Genomic DNA, 21,387 nt, shown 5'->3' with positions numbered 1-21,387 from the left:
ATGTGTAACAGACATACATGGGCATGCACAGAGAAACATACAAACACAGTGTATACATGGATGTGCACATGGGTAGACACAAACTTAGATTATACCGACGTGCACACACGCACATGAGGCAGAAGAATAGGGTCTGGAGGCAGGGAACCTAAGACCAATTCGTGCTGACTTTGTAGAACTAAGTAAAAATGAAAACCCCATCTCTCCACACCTGAGGAACAAAAGGTTCCGTGGCTACTTTCTTTGCAACCTGCCCCCAAAACTGCATCTCAGATGAAAATGCAAAGTACCTCTGATTGGTCCCTTCCTGCAACCAATCAGACTGGTCACTGGTCAAGTCTTCATGTGTAACTTTGTAACTTCCTTTCAGCCTCTGATTGGTTGCCTCCTGCGACCAATCACACTGGTTGGGGCCACTCCTTCATTTGCTTAGGGTATAACCAAGTAGCCAATGGGAAACCTCTAGAGGCACTTAAACTCCAGAAAATGCTGAAACCACTGGCTCTCGCCTGCTCCCACTCTGTGGATGCACTTTCGTGTCAATAAATCTGTGCTTTCATTTCAGTAACACACACACTTGGGTGTGTATGCAGTTACATACACATGGGTGTGCACACACACACACAGGAGTGAACGCAGCCACATGTATACACACATGGACAAGTTGGTCAAACGCTGTGTTTGCTTTCTTCACAATATTAGGTTAACTCCCTCGGGGTTTTTTACTTGTCTGCCTCTGTTTCCTCAGCTATAAATTTGGGTCAGTGACACAGGTCCTCATCCAGTGGGGTGTGTGGACAGCAAGTATTTGAAAATTTAAAGCTTCAAAACACAAGAAGATATTATTCTAATTTCAAAGTATTTAGGTTTTCAAGTCTTGTTGGCAAAGATTTTAGTTTACTTTTTGATTCTCAGGTCTGAGTCCTTGTTTTGTTTATCCCCATTTTCTTTGCTCCGAAGACTTAACATTAATACATAAATCTAACGGGTCACTGAATTTTAAGAACTCCTCAGAGAATGAAGGAAAACTTTACCGCGAAGGTGTGGCCGGCCATCCCTTTCCTCCCGTTGGGGTTCCTCTGTGTCAGGGAGCCTCGGTACACTGATTTCCGATCAAAAGAATCATCACCTTTGCCTTTGGGGAAAACAGGAAGAGGGTTGCTTTATGAATCACATACTTAGCCCGGACAAGTGCCTTGGCCTCCTCAGAAATTTAAAAGGTAGAATAAAAATGGACATATCCGCTTTTAAGAAGTTTCCACATTACATATTTTTAAGGAAGCATTTACATTTCAACTGTCGTGCAAATAGTTTAGCCAACTTCTTTCTCCTCTGCTTTGGAGCAGACATTAATGTTCTATCTCACTGTGGCCCTAGAAATCCTCACATGAATGAAGCAGCAGAAAGGCCCATCACGCTGCACTGGTGTGCGGCCTCTGCATTTCCTTGCCTTGCTTTTCTTTTCCTTCTTTCTTTCTTTTTTCTTTTCTTTTCTTTTTTTTTTTTGAGATGGAGTCTCGCTCTGTTGCCCAGGCTGGAGTGCAGTGGCACGATCTTGGCTCACTGCAACCTTCCTCTCCTGGTTCAAGTGATTCTCCTGCCACAGCCTCCCGAGTAGCTGGAACTACAGGTGTGCACTACCGGGCCTGGCTAATTTTTGTATTTTTTAGTAGAGATGGGGTTTCACCATGTTGGCCAGGCTGGTCTCGAACTCCTGATCTCAAGTGATCCGTCCACCTCCCAAAGTGCTGGAATTACAGGTGTAAGCCACCATGCCCGGCTTCCTTGCTTTTCCTTTAAGTTTGTGACAGGGCAACAGCCCAAGGGGTCTCAGACTCGGACCCTCAGCACAGGGGCCTCTCCTGGGCCTGTGGCTGTGTAGCTGGGGGCTACACAGAGGCCCGAGAACTGGCAGTGTTGGGGGCTGGCCTCTGTAGATGGGGAAAAGCCCCCGTGGCCACCCTTGGCAGAGGCTGGTGATGATGACAGGCGGACATATGAAGGGTCAGGCCTCAGCTGTGCTGTTCAGACCCCGAAATGCCTGTGAGCTTCAGGGGGTTGGGGGAAGCTATTCTGGCCTTGGACTGAACGTGAGTGGTCTCTGGATAGGACAGTTTACCCTTCACAAAACCAGTCATACAGAGGATGCAAGGAATTGCCCCTTGGCCTCCTGCTATAAACAGGAATCTCCTGGCTGGGCGTGGTGGCTCATGCCTGTAATCCCAGCACTTTGGAGGTGGGTGGATCAGCTGTCAGGAGTTTGAGACCAGCCTGGCCAACATGGTGAAACTCTGTCTCTACTAAAAATACAAAATTAGCTGGGCATGGTGGTGGCACCTCTAATCCCAGCTATTCCAGAGGCTGAGGTGGGAGAATCACTTGAACCTGGGAGATGGAGGTTACAGCGAGCCGAGATTGCACCACCGCACTCCAGCCTGGATGACAGAGTGAGACCCTGTCTCAAAACCAAACCAATCAAATCCAAACCAAACCAGAAACTCCACTTGGATTTCAGCCTATGAGATGTGCTGGAAACCCCTCACGGCCAGCACGTAGTTCTCCAGGAGTCTCTGCCGGCAGCCCCTTAGCGGGTCATCTCTGACAAAGTCGCCCTCCTGGCTGGTGACCCTGAATCTGGGATTAGCCCCAAAGGGCCTTGGGCAGCAGCTCTGTCCCAGGATTGACCTGAACGTGTGCTGGAGGCTCAGGGGGTGCAAAGAGCGAGCTGGCACGGAGGTGGGGTGGCCGACGGACCAAGAAGTGAGTGGGCTGGAAACAGGGATCGAGGTGCCGGGTATTGTAGGGAGGCGTGGAGAGCCCCCGGGCGAGGCTTCGTGCTGGCCCTGGAGGACTTCACAAGGCAGAGGTGGGCATGGAGGGCGAACCTGGGCATGGAGGGGTGAACCCGGGCATGGAGGGGCAAACCCGGGCAGGGAGAGCTAACCTGGGCATGGAGGGGTGAACTTGGGCATGGAGGGCGAACCCGGGCATGGAGGGGCAAACCCGGGCAGGGAGGGCTAACCTGGGCATGGAGGGGTGAACTTGGGCATGGAGGGCGAACCCAGGCATGGAGGGGCCAACCCGGGCATGGAGGGGCGAACTTGGGCATGGAGGGCAAACCTGGGCATGGAGGGCGAACCCAGGCATGGAGGGTGAACCCAGGCATGGAGGCACGTGCTCGCATGGCGTGCTCTGAAACCAGTATCCGCTGTGTTGTCCCAGGCACGGGAAGGAAGTGCATCCTTGGGCGGGTGTAGTAGGGGGCAGGCTGGTTCCAGTGTGTAACAAATGGCCAAAGTCTACAGGCTATGCTAAGAAATCCCACTTCATTCTGCAGGCAGTTGGGAGCCAAGGATTGTTTGTGAGTAGAGGAGGGACTCACACTGTCTGCTAGGACCGCAGCTGTAGCCGTTTGAATGATAGTGTGTGTGAGGACAAAGCTCAGAAAACAGGGACAGCAGGAGATCAATCCAACAATTGCCTGGGGGCCTGAAACAGCTGCACGGCAGAGGGCTGGACTCTGAATGGGGAGAGGAGGTGCCAGCCTCTGGTGAGCAGTGGTTGGGCCACAAGGTGAGTGAATGAAATGAGCGCACAGATACCCAAAGAGCCCGGCCACGTGCAGAGGAAGCCTCACATCCCATTCGTCCAGGACAAAGCTAATGTCCTTGTCACTACCAAGCCTTCAAGGAAGGCTAAATGATGTCCCCCACTTTCTGTAAGAAGGCCAGAAACTGTGTACCACATCCGGACAATTTATGTAGAAAGACATGAAAACACCACTGCCATCACCACTGCCACCAGGGCCACCTTTGCACGCTTAAAGCAGCAAGTTCCAGTTGTCTGGATCACAACTTGCTGGGTCCTAAGGGGGGCCCTAGTGGCACTGGGAATGCTTTTTGGGAGTCAGGACGTGAGATACGTCCCACAGGTTATGAAGGACACACACACAGCTGCAACTGGCCATTTTCCTCCCGGGAGCTCATTTCCCAGGCCCACAGGGCTGTGGAGAGTAGAGGGCTCTTACCTTGACTTTTCAGGGAATTACTGAACTTTCTTCTTAGAAGATAGGGCACAGCCATTGCCTAGAAGAAACAGAGTGTCTCCAGGCTTTACCAAATTGTGATGTTTAGGAGCTGTGAACTAATTTTGGATTTCTTATTGTTCCTTCAGCTTCTGATTAACCAGGCCCACTGTTTTCTGCTATCTAGCAAGATTTGAACTTTTAGCAACATTAGAATGCACATTTTCAATAAACTAAGTACTAAATACCTGAAGTAAGAGATGCTCAGCTTTAGGGGAGCTGCCACATTTGGGTGGCATGGCAGAAAGAGTACAAGTTTCTGCCCTGCAGATCTGGGTTCAAATCCCGGCACTACCCCCTTACCACTGTGTGACACAGACAATTAATTCACTTCTTATCCTCTCCGAACCTCAGCTCCTCTTCTGTAAAATGGGTCTGTAGCTCCTGTCTTTTTTCCAGTTGATTACCTTGCTACAGTGTGATAAGAAATCTGTTCTCTGTTTGGCTTTTCAGGGAAGTGAAGAGAGAGCAAAGTGGCCCAATTCCCCTAGAACTTTCTCCTGGTGTCTGGCAGCCTGGGATTTTGCCTGCCTGGATTCGTAGGCTGCTCCTAGAGGCAGCTGCAGAAGCTGTCAGGCTGGGCTTCCAGGGACAAAGGTGGAAGCGGCAGCACCCAGGGAAGGGCGTGGGTGTCAGGCATGGCCTGGGCGAGACCCTGCTGTCACTTCCTGTCTGTGATCTTGATCAAGCTCACCCACTACCCTGAGCCGGCTGGTTTGTTCATCAGTACAACAGGGTTAATCGCACTGCCTACCTGCCAGGTGCTGTAAACATCACGGAGAAAGACAGACTTTTAAAAACACTGCGTGTCACTGTGAGGAGCTGCCTGGGTTGTGACGAGGGGTGGCCAGATGTTCCTCAAGGCTCCCTATGGGGCTGGGCTGCAGGTAGGGCTTGAAGCTGAAGCCCACTCCTCCTGGGGCGCTGGCCATGGTAGCCCTCATCTTACTCCTAACCACCCCCACTAAATGCAGGGAGCTTCTCCCTCCCAGGCTGGCTCCGCCCTCTGTGCATTGCGTCCGTCGGTCCTGCCCACAGCCCCCAACTCCCTGTGCCATTTTCGTGCACACTGGCTCCTGGGTATTTTCACCTGTGGCAGCCAGCGCCTAAGTCTCCCAGACAGAGGAAGTCCCCAGGCCACAGGCCCGCTGTGCCCGTTCAGGGAAGGGCAGAAGTGCCTGGGAATGTATGTGGCCCAGGGCCTGGCCCTTACTCGGGACTGACGGGTGTGGAAGGGCTAAGTGCCGGTGACCTCACTCCTGAGTGGAGTAACTCTGGGGTGTAACCTACGTGGTCTCCACAGCTCCCAGCAGGACTGAGCCACAGTCAGCCCGTGTGGGTTTGCTTCACGTCAACTGCTGGCCTCCTTCCTTTCCCGTCTCACTTTCCCACCCCCGCTACTGGGCTTTCTTGGATTTTCAATAAATGCATCAACACAAACCCAGCTCAGTGTGTGCCCCGGAGGAAGCCAACCCGTGGGAGTTGCCACGGCCTTGTGGCAATTGTGAGGGCATGGCAGCTGTGTGGGCAGCTGTGCGGACATTGCAGCTCCGCCACCCCGTGGACTTGCCACACTGCTGGAAAGGGGCATGGTCTCCCACCTTCGTCCGGTGTCTGGGGCTTGGATGGAGTAACACATACCTTGGCCTCATTCGAAGGGTCTCCATTTGGATCCTCTGGTCTCTTGCCAACTTTCCCAGCCACTTGAGGGAGAAATATCTGGAGGACACAGAAGAGGCTTTACATTGTTGTTTAACCTCCAGCCACAGGGTGGAGCGCAGTCACGGGTCAGCTGGATGTAAGCATGGTCTCTATACACGCGCAGTTGGGGACGCTCGGGGTGCAGCGACGCCCCCAGTATGCCACTCCAGGGCTCTGGGGCTAGGGCTGCCAGAGTGTGCAAACTAAAATACAGGATGCCCAGGAAACTTTGCCTTTCAGATTGTGAAAAGAAAGTAAACCTTGGGACCCAAAAATCACTAAGCTAAAGGTGAAAGTCAAGCTGGGAACTGTTTAGGGCAAACCTGCCTCTCATTCTATTCAAAGCCATCCCTCTGAGGCTCACCTGCATATCCGATTGCTTCCTCTGCCTATTCGTATGTAAAAATATAGTTTCACTGAGCCAGACTAAATTGTGTGTTCAGTGGAAGTCTGATCAAGAACTCAAAAGAATGCAACCTTTATCTCTTACCTACTTCTAGCCAGGAAGCCCCCACTTAGAGTTGTCCCTCCTTACTGGACCCCAGTGTACGTCTTACACACATCGATTGACGTCTCACGTCCCCCTAACATGTATAAAAGCAAACTGTACCCCCAACCACCTCGGGCACAAGTCTCAGGACTTCCTGAGGCTGTTTCATGCGTGTGTCCTTAACCTTGGCAAAATAAACTTTCTAAACTGACTGAGACCTGTCTCAGATATTTGCATTCACAAGATCAACAGCTAATTTTTTTTTAGTGTAAGTCCTGGATGTTGCATGGGATATACTTATACCGGAATATTAGTCGTTGATCTGAAATTTAAGGTTAACTGGGCAGCCTGTGTTTTCCCCAATGACCCTATCTGGGACTGTCCTAAGGACGTCTTTCATTCTTTTGCCAACTTTCCTCATCAGGGTGGTTTTGTCTGAAGATTCCTGAATGGGATGAGGAGAGGCTCAGCCCTCCTGGGGGCTCTGGAGACACGTGGGTCACACCCCAGAGTTATTCCACTCAGGAGCGACGTCGGCCTGGCATGACTGCTCCTCTGATGTGAGCCTTCGGTGCCATCTGTTCTAGTCACGTCCATCTTAACATGGCAGCGTACCAAGGCTTCAACATGAGGCATTGTGACCAGGCGGCTCCTTTTGGGTTTTACACTGTGAATGTGTGTGTGTTTCAGATCCTCAGAGTAGAGGCTCAGAGTCCCCTCATATAATAGAAACAACAACAAATAATAAACAAGAATGAACCCAACAAGGGCACAGCTGACTAACTGGCTCTGAGGAAACTCAGGCTGGACGTTCACTGGAAGGGAGGTGAGGGGCCCAGGATCCTTGCTGTCAGGCCCACGGTGGCACGGGTGCTGTGGGGAGGCCTGGGGGGGCACCAACTCACCTGGGATGCTGCGTCCTCCCCCGAAACTTACCACTCTACCCCCACTCACCACTGCACCCTCGCTCACCACTGCGCCCCCGCTCACCACTGCACCCCCACTCACCACTGTGCCCCCCCACCACTGTGCCCCTGCTCACCATTGTGCCCCCATTCACCACTGCAGCCCCGCTCACCACTGTGCCCCCAATCACCACTGTGCCCCCACTCACTGTACCCCTGCTGACCACTGCACCCCCACTCACCACGGTGCCCCTAATCACCACTGCACCCCCACTCACCACAGTGCCCCTAATCACCACTGCACCCCCACTCACCACTGCAGCCCCCGCTCACCACTGTGCCCCCCACTCACTGTGCCCCCACTCACCACTGTGTCCCTCACTCACCAGTGCAGCCCCCGCTCACCACTGTGCCCCCCACTCACTGTGCCCCTGCTCACCACTGTGCCCCCAACTCACTGTGCCCCCACTAAACACTGCACCCCTCGCTCACCACTGTGCCCCTACTCACTGTGCCCCCGCTCACCATTGTGCCCCTTGCTCACTACTGCGCCCCCGCTCACCACTGTGCCCCCCACTCACTGTGCCCCCGCTCACCACTGTGCCCCTCGCTCACCACTGTGCCCCCAGCTCACCACTGTGCCCCTCGCTCACCACAGCGCCCCTGCTCACCACTGCGCCCCCTACTCACTGTGCCCCCCACTCACCACTGCACCCCCTGCTCACCACTGTGCCCCCCACTCACTGTGCCCCCGCTCACCACTGTGCCCCTCGCTCACCAATGTGCCCCCACTCACTGTGCCCCCGCTCACCACTGTGCCCCCGCTCACCACTGCGCCCCCCGCTCACCACTGCGCCCCCCACTCACTGTGCCCCCGCTCACCACTGCACCCCCTGCTCACCACTGTGCCCCCCACTCACTGTGCCCCCGCTCACCATTGTGCCACTCGCTCACCACTGCGCCCCCCGCTCACCACTGCACCCCCCACTCAGTGGGCCCCCCACTCACCACTGCACCCCCCGCTAACCACTGTGCCCCCCACTCACTGTGCCTCCCACTCACCACTGTGCCCCTCGCTCACTACTGTGACCCCCACTCACCACTGCAGCCCCCGCTCACCACTGTGCCCCCCACTCACTGTGCCCCCGCTCACCACTGTGCCACTCGCTCACCACTGCACACCCCGCTCACCACTGTGCCCCTGCTCACCACTGTGCCCCCCACTCACTGTGCACCCACTAACCACTGCACCCCTCGCTCACCACTGTGCCCCTCGCTCACCACTGTGCCCCCCAGTCACTGTGCCCCGCTCACCACTGTGCCCCACTCACCACTGTGCCCCTCGCTCACCACTGTGCCCCCAACTCACTGTGCCCCCGCTCACCACTGTGCCCCCGCTCACCACTGCGCCCCCCACTCACTGTGCCCCCGCTCACCACTGTGCCCCCCACTCACCACTGTGCCCCCCACTCACTGTGCCCCTGCTCACCACTGTGCCCCTCGCTCACCACTGCACACCCTGCTCACCACTGTGCCCCTGCTCACCACTGTGCCCCCCACTCGCTGTGCCCACACTAACCACTGCACCCCTCGCTCACCACTGCGCCCCCCACTCACTGTGCCCCCGCTCACCACTGTGCCCCTCGCTCACCACTGCACACCCCGCTCACCACTGTGCCCCTGCTCACCACTGTGCCCCCCACTCACTGTGCCCCCACTAACCACTGTGCCCCTGCTCACCACTGTGCCCCTCGCTCACCACTGTGCCCCCCACTCACTGTGCCCCGCTCACCACTGTGCCCCGCTCACCACTGTGCCCCTCGCTCACCACTGTGCCCCCCCTCACTGTGCCCCCGCTCACCACTGTGACCCCCACTCACCACTGCGCCCCCCACTCACTGTGCCCCCACTCACCACTGTGCCCCCCACTCACTGTGCCCCTGCTCACCACTGTGCCCCTCGCTCACCACTGTGCCCCTCGCTCACCACTGCACACCCCGCTCACCACTGTGCCCCTGCTCACCACTGTGCCCCCCACTCGCTGTGCCCCCACTAACCACTGCACCCCTCGCTCACCACTGTGCCCCCCACTCACTGTGCCCCTGCTCACCACTGTGCCCCTCGCTCACCACTGCGCTCCCCGCTCACCACTGTGCCCCTCGCTCACCACTGTGCCCCCACTCACCACTGTGCCCCTCGCTCACCACTGCACCCCCCACTAATTGTGCCCCTGCTCACCACTGTGCCCCTCGCTCACCACTGCGCTCCCCGCTCACCACTGTGCCCCTCGCTCACCACTGTGCCCCGCTCACCACTGTGCCCCTCGCTCACCACTGCACCCCCCACTAATTGTGCCCCTGCTCACCACTGTGCCCCTCGCTCACCACTGTGCCCCCGCTCACCACTGTGCCCCTCGCTCACCACTGTGCCCCCGCTCACCACTGTGCCCCTCGTTCACCACTGCGCCCCCCACTCACTGTGCCCCCACTCACCACTGTGCCTCCCACTCACTGTGCCCCGCTCACCACTGTGCCCCGCTCACCACTGTGCCCCTCGCTCACCACTGTGCCCCCGCTCACCACTGTGCCCCTCGTTCACCACTGCGCCCCCCACTCACTGTGCCCCCACTCACCACTGTGCCTCCCACTCACTGTGCCCCTGCTCACCACTGTGCCCCTCGCTCACCACTGTGCCCCCCGCTCACCACTGTGCCCCCCACTCACTATGCCCCTGCTCACTACCGCACCCCCCACTCACCACTGCACCCCCAATCACCATGGTGCCCCCAATCACCACTGCACCCCCCACTCACCACTCTGCCCCCTGCTCACCACTGTGCCCCCCGCTCACCACTGTGCCCATACTCACTGTGCCCCCGCTCACCACTGCACCCCCCACTCACCACTGCACCCTGAATCACCACGGTGCCCCTAATCACCACTGCACCTCCCACTCGCCACTGCACCCCCCACTCACCACTGCACCCCCAATCACCAAGGTGCCCCTAATCACCACTGCATCCCCACTCACCACTGCGCCCCTGCTCACCACTGCGCCCCTGCTCACCACTGTGCCCCCTGCTCACCACTGTGCCCCCCACTCACTGTGCCCCCACTCACCACTGTGCCCCCCACTCACTGTGCCCCCACTCACCACTGTGCCCCCCACTCACTGTGCCCCCACTCACCACTGTGCCCCTCACTCACTACTGTGCCCCTGCTCACCACTGTGGCCCCCACTTACTGTGTCCCCCACTCACCACTGCACCCCCCGCTCACCACTGTGCCCCTCGCTCACCACTGTGCCCCCCGCTCACCACTGTGCCCCCCACTCACTATGCCCCTGCTCACCACTTCACCCCCCACTCACCACTGCACCCCCAATCACCATGGTGCCCCCAATCACCACTGCACCCCCCACTCACCACTGTGCCCCCTACTCACTGTGCCCCCACTCACCACTGCACCCCGAATCACCACGGTGCCCCTAATCACCACTGCACCCCCCACTCGCCACTGCACCCCCCACTCACCACTGCACCCCCAACCACCATGGTGCCCCTAATCACCACTGCACCCCCCACTCACCACTGTGCCCCCGCTCACCACTGTGCCCCCACTCACCATTGTGCCCCCACTTACCGGGAGGTTTGACCTCCTCCGGGGCTTTCCTGAGGGCTTCACTGTGAGCCCGGCGGCCCTCAGGGCTGCAATCCTGGATTCGATGTCTGAAACCTGAGAGAGGACAGTAGACAGACAGCCCATCAGACAGACGCTCGAGGTCCCGCCTCAAAGTCATGGGCAGAAAGAGCAGCTGCCCCCAGCTCACTCCTGGAGCCAATTTTACTTGTGTTTTCCCTTAAGATTGGCATCCCAGCCCCATGCCCATCTTGGTGGTCCCTTGGCATTTATCTTCCATGGTTATTAAGAAGGGGGGGAGCTTTCCTCGTGGGCCACCCCAGGCAGGAGGGGGTGCGTTTTCTGGAGTCTCAGGGAGTCTGGCTCCCATGAAGAGCTGGAGGAGGGGCCATGACTGGGGAGGACGGTGGTGGCTACTCTTCACCTAGCACTCGGCCACCCCCACTGGCATCATCCTTGCCCAGCTCCCCTTCCGCTCCTCCCCTCTGAGGCCACTCCTCCCACAGCAGCCAGGGGCAGCTTCTGGAAACAGAAACCAGGCCCCATCACCCCTACTCAGATCCTTCCAGCCCACCCTCCTCACACTCTCCCCTCATCACGCTGACCCGGTTTCATGACCGATCCCTACACGTGCCAAGCTCACTGCCACCCCAGGGCCCTGGCACACGCTGCTCCCTGCACCCAGGCTCCTGCCTCCTGGATTTGCCAGTCTGGCTCATTTCCCTGGCATCCCTCCTGAGCGCCTTATCTGAATCGCCCTGCCCCGAGCACCCTAGGGGGTACCTTTACTGACGGTCTTCACGCACTTTACATGAACCCGAAGGATCTGGTTTGTTTGCTATTTATCTCCTCCTACTAAAAACAGAAGCTCCAGGAAGGCAGGGGCTTGGTCTAAGGCGTTTGCAGCTGTATCTTCCGTGACCTACACAACGTGGCTACATTCTAGGCATTTGAAGCCTATTTGCAGAGCAAGAAGGAAGAAACGAAGGGAAAGTCCGGAGCCTGACTTGCCCCCATCGACGGGAACAGCCCTGGGGGATGTGCCCTTCGTCCTTGGGGAGTGACAGGTGCCTGCTCATGAGAAGGGAAGGGGAGGAGGGCCACGGGGGCTGGCTGTCCCCACAGTCTGAGGGGCAGACCCTCTCCTCTCTGTAGGTCTCCGGGGAGGACATAGCATGCACAAGTCACCTTGGCTGTCCCTGGGAGGCCTGAGTGCGTTGGCTTTGCCCTTTGACCTTTGTGCACTATTGATATGTTCCTCACCCAGATTCAAGCTCTGCAGCCACACTGGGACTCACAGATGGCCCTGGGGACAGAGTCTAGTCCTGAGTCTGGGGCTGTCCTAAATTCCAGGCCTGCTTACAGGTCGGGATTGTGAGTGTTCAGTACTTTTTTCTTGGTAAAAACCCTGCCTGTCCCTCACCAAGTTGAAAAAAGGGAAGGGGTGGAGGGCTCAGGGGGTGGCGAGCCAGTTAAGTCCCCAGGTTCATGCGTGGCCTTCAGAGACATGCATCCTGGGCCAATGGGGAGGGCTTGGTGTGAGCTGTTAGTCAGATGGTCAACGCCCAGCCACGGTCACCATCTGTGTCTGTGGAACCCTGTGCTTGCTGCCCTGTGCCTGTGGGGCTACCTCGCTCTCTGCCTGCTGCACTTCTGAAGCTGTCACTGCCACTCTGTCCTCCAGCTCCGACAGCTCCTCATCTGTGGTCCTGTTGTGCTGGACGGGGTCCTCAGGGCCCTGGCGGCTCTTTTCCTGTCTGTTGGTTTGATGGGCAGCCGTGCCCACCTAGGAAAGAGAAGGATGGAGGCTGACCAGCTGCAGGAGGGGCTGTGTGGTCTCACCCAGACGGGGACTTGCCCTGACACTGCTCTTCTCTCTGAACCCTGGGAGCTGGTTGGCCAGGAGCTGGACACCCACCACAGACCCCATCAAGGGCTCTTGGTGTCCGCATGCAGTGGCTGCCTCCCTGGGGAGGGTGGCGGCTACCTGGAACTGTCCCTTCCTGCCCCTCCCTCTGCAGGGTCCTGCTGAGACCCCTGGGGGTGGTCTCACCTCTGAGGTGCCCCTGTCGGGCTCTGCTTTTTCGTCCTTGGTCTCCTCTTCCTCGGACGAGGCCCCCTCGTCACTGACGTTGCTGGTCAGCTCCTCCAGCTTCCTCCTCAGGGTCTCCTCCTCCACGTCGGCCTCTGTGCGCACTCCAGCACCTACACCCTGACAGAACAAGCCAGTGGGTTTGTATTCGGCTAGTCATCTGGAGCCGTGGAGCTCAAGGGCTGGCTCTGGGAGGTGGACCTGGGCCCAGCACCCCTGGGGTTCCTGCTGAGCTCGGGCTGCCTCCCTTTTCCATGTGAGCTTGTCCATGGTGCCCCACTGGGGCCCAGTCCCAGACTCCAGAAGCAGGCTCTGCAGGGCCGGGGCTTCCCAGGGAAAGATGCCCACCACCCCTAGCTAAGACCCATCTTTTACTTTTTTTTCCCTCTCATCCCTTACATCTAAGGGTGCCACTTGTGTATTCCGGGTGGATGTCCTTACTCTATGGATGGGGAGAGGGGCGTGGAGTCATGTCCTTACTCTATGAATGAGGAGAGGGGTGTGGAGTCATGGCCTTACTCTATGAATGAGGAGAGGGGTGTGGAGTCATGTCCTTACTCTATGAATGAGGAGAGGGTGTGGAGTCATGTCCTTACTCTATGAATGAGGAGAGGGTGTGGAGTCATGTCCTTACTCTATGAATAAGGAGAGGGCGTGGAGTCATGTCCTTACTCTATGAATGAGGAGAGGGGTGTGGAGTCATGGCCTTACTCTATGAATGAGGAGAGGGGTGTGGAGTCATGTCCTTACTCTATGAATGAGGAGAGGGTGTGGAGTCATGTCCTTACTCTATGAATAAGGAGAGGGGTGTGGAGTCATGTCCTTACTCTATGAATGAGGAGAGGGGCGTGGAGTCATGTCCTTACTCTATGAATAAGGAGAGGGCGTGGAGTCATGTCCTTACTCTATGAATGAGGAGAGGGGTGTGGAGTCATGGCCTTACTCTATGAATGAGGAGAGGGGTGTGGAGTCATGTCCTTACTCTATGAATGAGGAGAGGGTGTGGAGTCATGTCCTTACTCTATGAATGAGGAGAGGGTGTGGAGTCATGCCCTTACTCTATGAATAAGGAGAGGGTGTGGAGTCATGGCCTTACTCTATGAATGAGGAGAGGGGTGTGGAGTCATAGCCTTACTCTATGAATGAGGAGAGGGGTGTGGAGTCATGGCCTTACTCTATGAATGAGGAGAGGGTGTGGAGTCATGTCCTTACTCTATGAATGAGGAGAGGGCGTGGAGTCATGTCCTTACTCTATGAATGAGGAGAGGGTGTGGAGTCATGTCCTTACTCTATGAATGAGGAGAGGGTGTGGAGTCGTGGCCTTACTCTATGAATGAGGAGAGGGGTGTGGAGTCATAGCCTTACTCTATGAATGAGGAGAGGGTGTGGAGTCGTGGCCTTACTCTATGAATGAGGAGAGGGTGTGGAGTCATGTCCTTACTCTATGAATGAGGAGAGGGTGTGGAGTCATGTCCTTACTCTATGAATAAGGAGAGGGTGTGGAGTCATGGCCTTACTCTATGAATGAGGAGAGGGTGTGGAGTCATGTCCTTACTCTATGAATGAGGAGAGGGTGTGGAGTCATGTCCTTACTCTATGAATAAGGAGAGGGTGTGGAGTCATGGCCTTACTCTATGAATGAGGAGAGGGGTGTGGAGTCATAGCCTTACTCTATGAATGAGGAGAGGGGTGTGGAGTCATGGCCTTACTCTATGAATGAGGAGAGGGTGTGGAGTCATGTCCTTACTCTATGAATGAGGAGAGGGCGTGGAGTCATGTCCTTACTCTATGAATGAGGAGAGGGTGTGGAGTCATGTCCTTACTCTATGAATGAGGAGAGGGTGTGGAGTCGTGGCCTTACTCTATGAATGAGGAGAGGGGTGTGGAGTCATAGCCTTACTCTATGAATGAGGAGAGGGTGTGGAGTCGTGGCCTTACTCTATGAATGAGGAGAGGGCGTGGAGTCATGTCCTTACTCTATGAATGAGGAGAGGGCGTGGAGTCATGTCCTTACTCTATGAATGAGGAGAGGGTGTGGAGTCATGTCCTTACTCTATGAATAAGGAGAGGGTGTGGAGTCGTGGCCTTACTCTATGAATGAGGAGAGGGCGTGGAGTCATGGCCTTACTCTATGAATGAGGAGAGGGTGTGGAGTCGTGGCCTTACTCTATGAATGAGGAGAGGGCGTGGAGTCATGTCCTTACTCTATGAATGAGGAGAGGGTGTGGAGTCATGTCCTTACTCTATGAATAAGGAGAGGGTGTGGAGTCATGGCCTTACTCTATGAATGAGGAGAGGGGTGTGGAGTCATAGCCTTACTCTATGAATGAGGAGAGGGGTGTGGAGTCATGGCCTTACTCTATGAATGAGGAGAGGGTGTGGAGTCATGTCCTTACTCTATGAATGAGGAGAGGGCGTGGAGTCATGTCCTTACTCTATGAATGAGGAGAGGGTGTGGAGTCATGTCCTTACTCTATGAATGAGGAGAGGGTGTGGAGTCGTGGCCTTACTCTATGAATGAGGAGAGGGGTGTGGAGTCATAGCCTTACTCTATGAATGAGGAGAGGGTGTGGAGTCGTGGCCTTACTCTATGAATGAGGAGAGGGGTGTGGAGTCATGGCCTTACTCTATGAATGAGGAGAGGGGTGTGGAGTCATGGCCTTACTCTATGAATGAGGAGAGGGTGTGGAGTCGTGGCCTTACTCTATGAATGAGGAGAGGGTGTGGAGTCATGTCCTTACTCTATGAATGAGGAGAGGGGCGTGGAGTCATGGCTCTCTGCCCACTCTCTCAGGGAAACGCACAGCTGGCCAAGGACTGACTTAGCAGCTGCTGCTGGACAGTTCTCTGTGGCACATGGCTCCTGATCACATAAAAGCAGCGCTGGGCTGTGAGTGAGAAAGGGTCTCCTTCCGCTGGCCGCCTTGTCTGTGGGCGGGAGGAAGGGAGGCTAAGGGCAGGCTTTGTCTGTTGTGGACACCGGCCTTTCAGGAAGGGTTTTATGTGCCAGCTCTGAGAAGGTAACAGAGTTAAGTGATAAAAACACAAACTCAACCCAATCGCCTCTTACAGCCGTAACGGTGCTAACGGGTCTCGCTCGTTTCGGTGGAGGCAGCTCCACTCTTTAAAGCTGGCTTAGGCCAAGAGCCTCGCATACATCCTGACTCCTCTTTTTCTCTCATCCCAAATAGCCATTCCTGTCGGCTCTGCCTTTGTGAGGCTCCCAGGATATGTCTGTCTCATTTCACTGTGTTGCCCTACCCGGTCCTACCACCACCTTCTCCGAGCCGGCCCTGCTGCCTCACTCCCACTCCACAGCCTGTCCTCAGGAGGACAGCCGGAGCAACCCCGTGCCCTCAGCCAGCTGTCTTCTGCTCAAGCCTCCCCAACTCTCCCATAGTAAAGGCAGAGCCTGGGGGGCTCCACCTTGTCTGACTCCGGCACTAGGCCCAGCTCCAGCCTCTGCTCCCAGGCCTGCCTCTGTCTCACCCGTCCTGGCCACGCTGTCTCCTGCAGATGTTCCCTCCTTGGGACCATAGGAGGGGCTGCCACACTCAATCCTAGACAGCCACACGGCAGTTCTGGCACCTCTGCCAGCTCTTTGGGCAACTCTCACGCTCAGTGGGGGGCATCTCATTCGAAATGGCACCCTCACCCCAGGGACCTTCTGCCTTGATTTATTTTTCTCTACCTTCCTCCACCTCCTGACCTGTGTTCCACTTGTTGGGTTGTGCAGGAAACCAAAATATGCCACCCCAGAATAGACTTCTGGGACATATTTCCAGCTGTTTACTCAGAGAAGCTGCAGGCAGGATTGCTCTGAAAAGCTGTCTTTTTTGGTGATGGTGGGGATTTCATCTGTGGAGGAAAGCTACAGGGGTGAGCTGAACACCAGGCAGATGGGCTTTCTCAGTGCCTTAAAAGGACACTGATGCCTGACACTTACACGTGTGACAGGGACGCCGACAATATGGGCTGCTGCTGATTCTTCAAGGGCAGCTCCAGGTTACTCAAGAGATTTTTAACTGCATAACCAGAAGCCCTTCCTCTCCTTGCCCTCCTGTGACCCTGTCGCCACTGCATCCCCTCAGGAAGCCCCAAGCCTGGTCCATCCTGTCGCCTTGGTTATAAACCTCAGTCGTCTGTCCCTGCTTTGAGCCCCACATTTGCAGGACTGTCATGTTCATGTGCACAGTAACACACGGTTGGTCTTTTCCCTGTGACCCTGTCTATGATGAGTTCCGTTCAGCAGACGCGGGCCCCCCTTCTGAGGGAAAGCTGGACATTCCTGCAATTGTGTGTTTCCTGCCTCCCGAGTGGAAGGCAAACCCCAAGGGGCCTGCATTTTTGTCAACTTTGCTCACGGCCACCTCCCCAGCATCAGGAGCTGGTGCCGGGGGCAGAGTGGCTCCCTGTGTCTCCCGACTCTTCCCAGGTGATGAAGTCACACAAGTTAGCATCATGGGCAGGAAGACAGCGCTCATTCCCTCGTCTGCTCGTTCACCTGTTCATTCACTCATCCATCCCACAATCCGAAGGCTTTCCCCTGGCCCCATGAAGCCAACTTTGAAGTGTGAGGCCAGGGCCTCGAGGAGATGCCACCTGAGGAGTTTTAGTGCCACCTTTTGTCCCTTCCTCTGGGAGATGCCACCTCCACTGACACTGGGGGCTAGGAGGGAGGGAAGGAGGGAGGGCAGGTGCCTCCACCAGGAAGTTAGTCACAGGCCACGGCGCCCCTGGGCGGCATCGATCCCTCCCTCACCCGCCAAGCCGAGGATATTGCGCACGATCATTTAATTTTCTATTTGGATGAAACCTATTGAGACGGATGGACAGGTCTTGCTGCCTGGGGCCTCACAGACAAACACCAAGGGGATGATTAGATTGAGTCGATGAAGAAGCTGCATGTTTCAGCCAGGATGCTTCTCCACAAGGCTCCACTTTCCTGACAAAGCCCCTGAGTCACAGAGGCCCTCAGTGGAAAGATCGGCAGGGACATTCAGCCTGTAAATGGTATTGGGCCTGATATGAGCTGAACTTTGTCCCAGAGTGCATGGGGCTGAGAAACTACAGAATTCCCATGAGGAATGGAAGCCCAGTGCCCGTCAGGCAGGATGCAGCAGAGTGACGGGGTAAGGGGGTGGGAGCTGGGGGATGCCTGGGAGAGGCAGGGATTGTCTTTGCTTTGTAAGCCTGTAAATAAATTCACACACATGCCACATGCACACATATACACAGGTACATATGGAAAGCACGTGACAACATGTGTGTGTGACAGGGACTTGAACCAGCATGACAGGACACAGCCAGGGTGACTAACTTGTCCTTGTTTGCCAGGGATTTCCAGGTGCAAGCCTTACAAGCCCCAACCAGGACGCTGGCCGCCCTAGATCCAGCCTCGGCAAGGTGGAGGGCCCGCTGCCTCTCAGGCCCAGCTCCTCGACGGCCCAGAGGGCCATGCCTGCAAGCAGCGTCCCCTCATGGGGAGTGTGCGGGCAGCGCAGGTCCCGTGTGGAGTCTGTGACTTCTGACTTACTTGTCCCTGGGCTGAGATTTGTATGAGCAAAAGGCCAAAGCCAGGAGGTACCAGCAAGAGCCAGAGTGAGGGTGGCCACCCTTTCCCTCCGCCAGGGTAACCTGTTTCTGGGTGGGCTGCAGCCAGGGCCAGGCAGGCCGCAGTGCAGCGGGTTCCGGGTGCTGCTGAGGGACCAGCAGGGAGGGGAAGGAGTTGGGTAGGAAGGGGGTAGAGGAGGTGAGTGACAGATCTCCAGTATCTACCTGAGAGGCAGAGCCAGGGCCTGAGTGGGACCTGGGGGTGGCCTGGGGGCTGGATGGGTGGATATGGGCCGTGGGGTCCGATGGGGCTCTGGAGCTTGTGTTGGGGCCACTCTGACTCCAGTGCAGGCGAGGGTCCTCCTAGAGGCATCCCGAGGGGAGGAACGCTCTTCCCAACCTTGCTGTGCTTTCAGCCAGCCAGCGATGGGCTGAGTCTCGCTCATGAGAGCCCGGGCCTCAGTTTCCTCATCTATAAACTAGAGACAGACACGTCTACTTTGCAGAGGTATTGCAGAATTAAACGAAATTATGGCACATGGTCAGCCTGGCCCTAGAGACCCATTAAGGCATACAGCACAGTACTCCATCCCCCTATAGATAAAGGCAGCTGTGGTCCCTGCTGGACACATGGCATGTGGGCTGGGCCTCAGTTTCCCTCCACTTTGGCCAGGGTCAGAGTCTGTGCAGGGGTAGCCTCTGCGGTCTAACTTGGGGCCTGTGTGCTCTGCTCCCCACTTGGTCTCATTCCCCCAGCCTGAGCTCCACCAAGATCTGCTTCTCTGCAGTCTTGGCCCCAAGAAAAATGAGCAGCTGCAAGGAGCGTCCTGTGGAATTAAGTCATTCACACTTAAAGCTGCTGGAACTTTAAATCGCCGGGAGCCTTGAAAGCAGCTATGTGGCCTGAATCAAGCAGCATGCACCTTCAGTTTCTGCTTTTTCCTGTGGACGATTAGGAAAGACCGAGAGACGCCAGAGATGAGACCCCTCAAGATCATTTCCCCACTCATGGAGTGTTCAAGCCATCTTCCTCAAAATTAGTGAACTGTAACCTATGAACTGCTACAATATAATTACGGGCTTTGTATGGAAAATGCTGTAACACTGAGAAACTTCTGTTTCTGCCTATATAAGTGAAACTTTAAATTCTCTACTTTGGAGCGCTGACTCCGTCCCTTTGGAGTCTGTGTGGCCCAGAAGGCTACCCTCGAACTTCGTGCTCCAATAAACTCAATACTTACTCGTATTTTCTGAATCTCCTTATCTCAGTGCCCAGTGCTAGATGTGTGGCTGTAACTCGGCTAGAATGGAGGACTGGGTCCCCCGCCCACTCTGCACTCCCAGCTGTCGATCTGCCTGTCTCTTGGACACAAAAGCACACACACGCACGTGCACGCGCACTCTTGCAGCAGGCCATGGTTTGTTTTATTTACTCCCCATCAGGTTGCCTTGGTGTGCTGTCGTGGTATCAGTGTGTCCCCTAAAGTTCATGTGTTGGGAACTCAATCCTCAGTGCAATAGTGTTGAGAGGTGGGGCCTTCAAGAGGTGATTATGTCATGAGGCCTGTGCCTTCATCAATGGATTAATATCATTATTGAATGAATGAATTTGTTATTCATTCCAGGGTGGTTATAAAAGAGAGTTCGGTCCTGCCTTGCTTTCTGTCTCTCCTGTGCTCTGTCACCATGTGCCACGTGGTGACACAGCAAGAAGGCCCTCACCAGATGCCACCCCTTGATCTTAGACTTCCCAGTCTCCAGAACCATGAGCCAAATATATTTCTGCTCATTATAAATTACCCAGTCTGTGGTATTTTGTTACAGCTGCATAGAGCAGACTAAGCTGTGCTGATCATACATTCACAAACATGGTGCAGAGGGAGACTCCCTTCTGCTTTGGTTGCTGGACCTCAGAGCTGCTGGGCCAAGCAAGTTTCCTCCCAGCTCCAGCTATGTCCCCTGGGAAGGCCGTTACACCTGTGCACCCTCCAAGCTGTCTCTCATTCAAGCTCTGGGTACGAGGGATGGTGGCAGGCCTGGATGGGACAGATGACTTCACTCAGGATATGTGGTAGGAATCACTTGGCCCTCTGAGCACTGCACACAGAAATCAAGCTTACAAACAGCAAAGTCTCAAGAAACTCTTCTCCCAAAAGCCCATGTCACACCTCAGCCTCCTTTAACTAAGGAGCTCTGGGGGCTCTTTGTCCTTGCCCAGCCCCTGTGTTACCTTGGCCAAGGGAGGCACAACCGTGTTCTCCAGGTGGGTCAGCATGCGTTCCACAGCTGAAATACGCTTGTTCAGCTCAAAGATCTGCAGTAGAAGGAGAGAAACAGTGGGCAGAAGACCCCTGGCTCCCACCAGCAAGACTCTGGCACCCATCACCTCAGAAGCACCAAATTCCCAAGAAGTGGAAGAAGAGCTAAGGCCACCAGCCATGACGTGGCCTGGGAAGGTTAACCGTGAAACCTATTTCTGACACCAAGCAAAATGTTGGAGCGAAACCAAGAGAGGGGAGAGTGGGGAGGGTGAAAGCGGCAGGAGAGGAGCCGAGTTCAGCAGGACAAGGAGCTGAATCCGGACGGCTGTGATGGTGTCATCACTGTGGACAGCCACTGTCACCGCTGATACTGAGCAGCACAGGAAGACATCAGTTAATTACGCCACAGTGATCAAACTCACAGTCATTAGCTAGCAAGAGCCTTGGGTCGCTCGTGGGCTGGCAGGCAAGGCCCTTCAGGTGACAACCTAAATGGACCAGAAGTACGACCTGCTCATCCCTTGAGTCACCAGACTCTTGAGTCACCCAAAGTCTATTAGCTCCCAGACGGAGACATGAGAAATCAATTTTCTAGTTTTATTCCTTGCCCAGCAGATGCATTTTTCCTGCTATTATCTTGTTTACGGCTCACCTGGCTTTAAA

General features: G+C 55.6%; 1 protein-coding gene across 1 annotated transcript in view; it reads right to left on the bottom strand.

Annotated features, from left to right (window-relative positions):
- MLPH (melanophilin) overlaps positions 1–21,387 on the bottom strand; it is a 66,717-nt gene that overhangs the window by 2,838 nt on the left and 42,492 nt on the right. Inside the window, exons 9-15 of the mRNA XM_064383389.1 lie at positions 20,694–20,777; positions 12,872–13,030; positions 12,449–12,604; positions 10,822–10,914; positions 5,726–5,803; positions 4,028–4,085; positions 1,035–1,135 (exon numbers count right to left, since the gene is read on the bottom strand). Coding sequence (XP_064239459.1) covers positions 1,035–1,135; positions 4,028–4,085; positions 5,726–5,803; positions 10,822–10,914; positions 12,449–12,604; positions 12,872–13,030; positions 20,694–20,777 — 729 coding nt within the window. The remainder of the gene's footprint in view (positions 1–1,034; positions 1,136–4,027; positions 4,086–5,725; positions 5,804–10,821; positions 10,915–12,448; positions 12,605–12,871; positions 13,031–20,693; positions 20,778–21,387) is intronic.

This window comes from Aotus nancymaae, unplaced genomic scaffold, assembly GCF_030222135.1.
Source record: "Aotus nancymaae isolate 86718 unplaced genomic scaffold, 86718_ANA_hifiasm-v0.15.2.pri h1tg000031l, whole genome shotgun sequence".
In the NCBI taxonomy this organism is placed as follows: Eukaryota; Metazoa; Chordata; class Mammalia; order Primates; family Aotidae; genus Aotus; species Aotus nancymaae.
The sequence above is the reverse complement of the archived record's forward strand: the minus strand, read 5'-3'. Positions and strand labels throughout refer to the sequence as shown.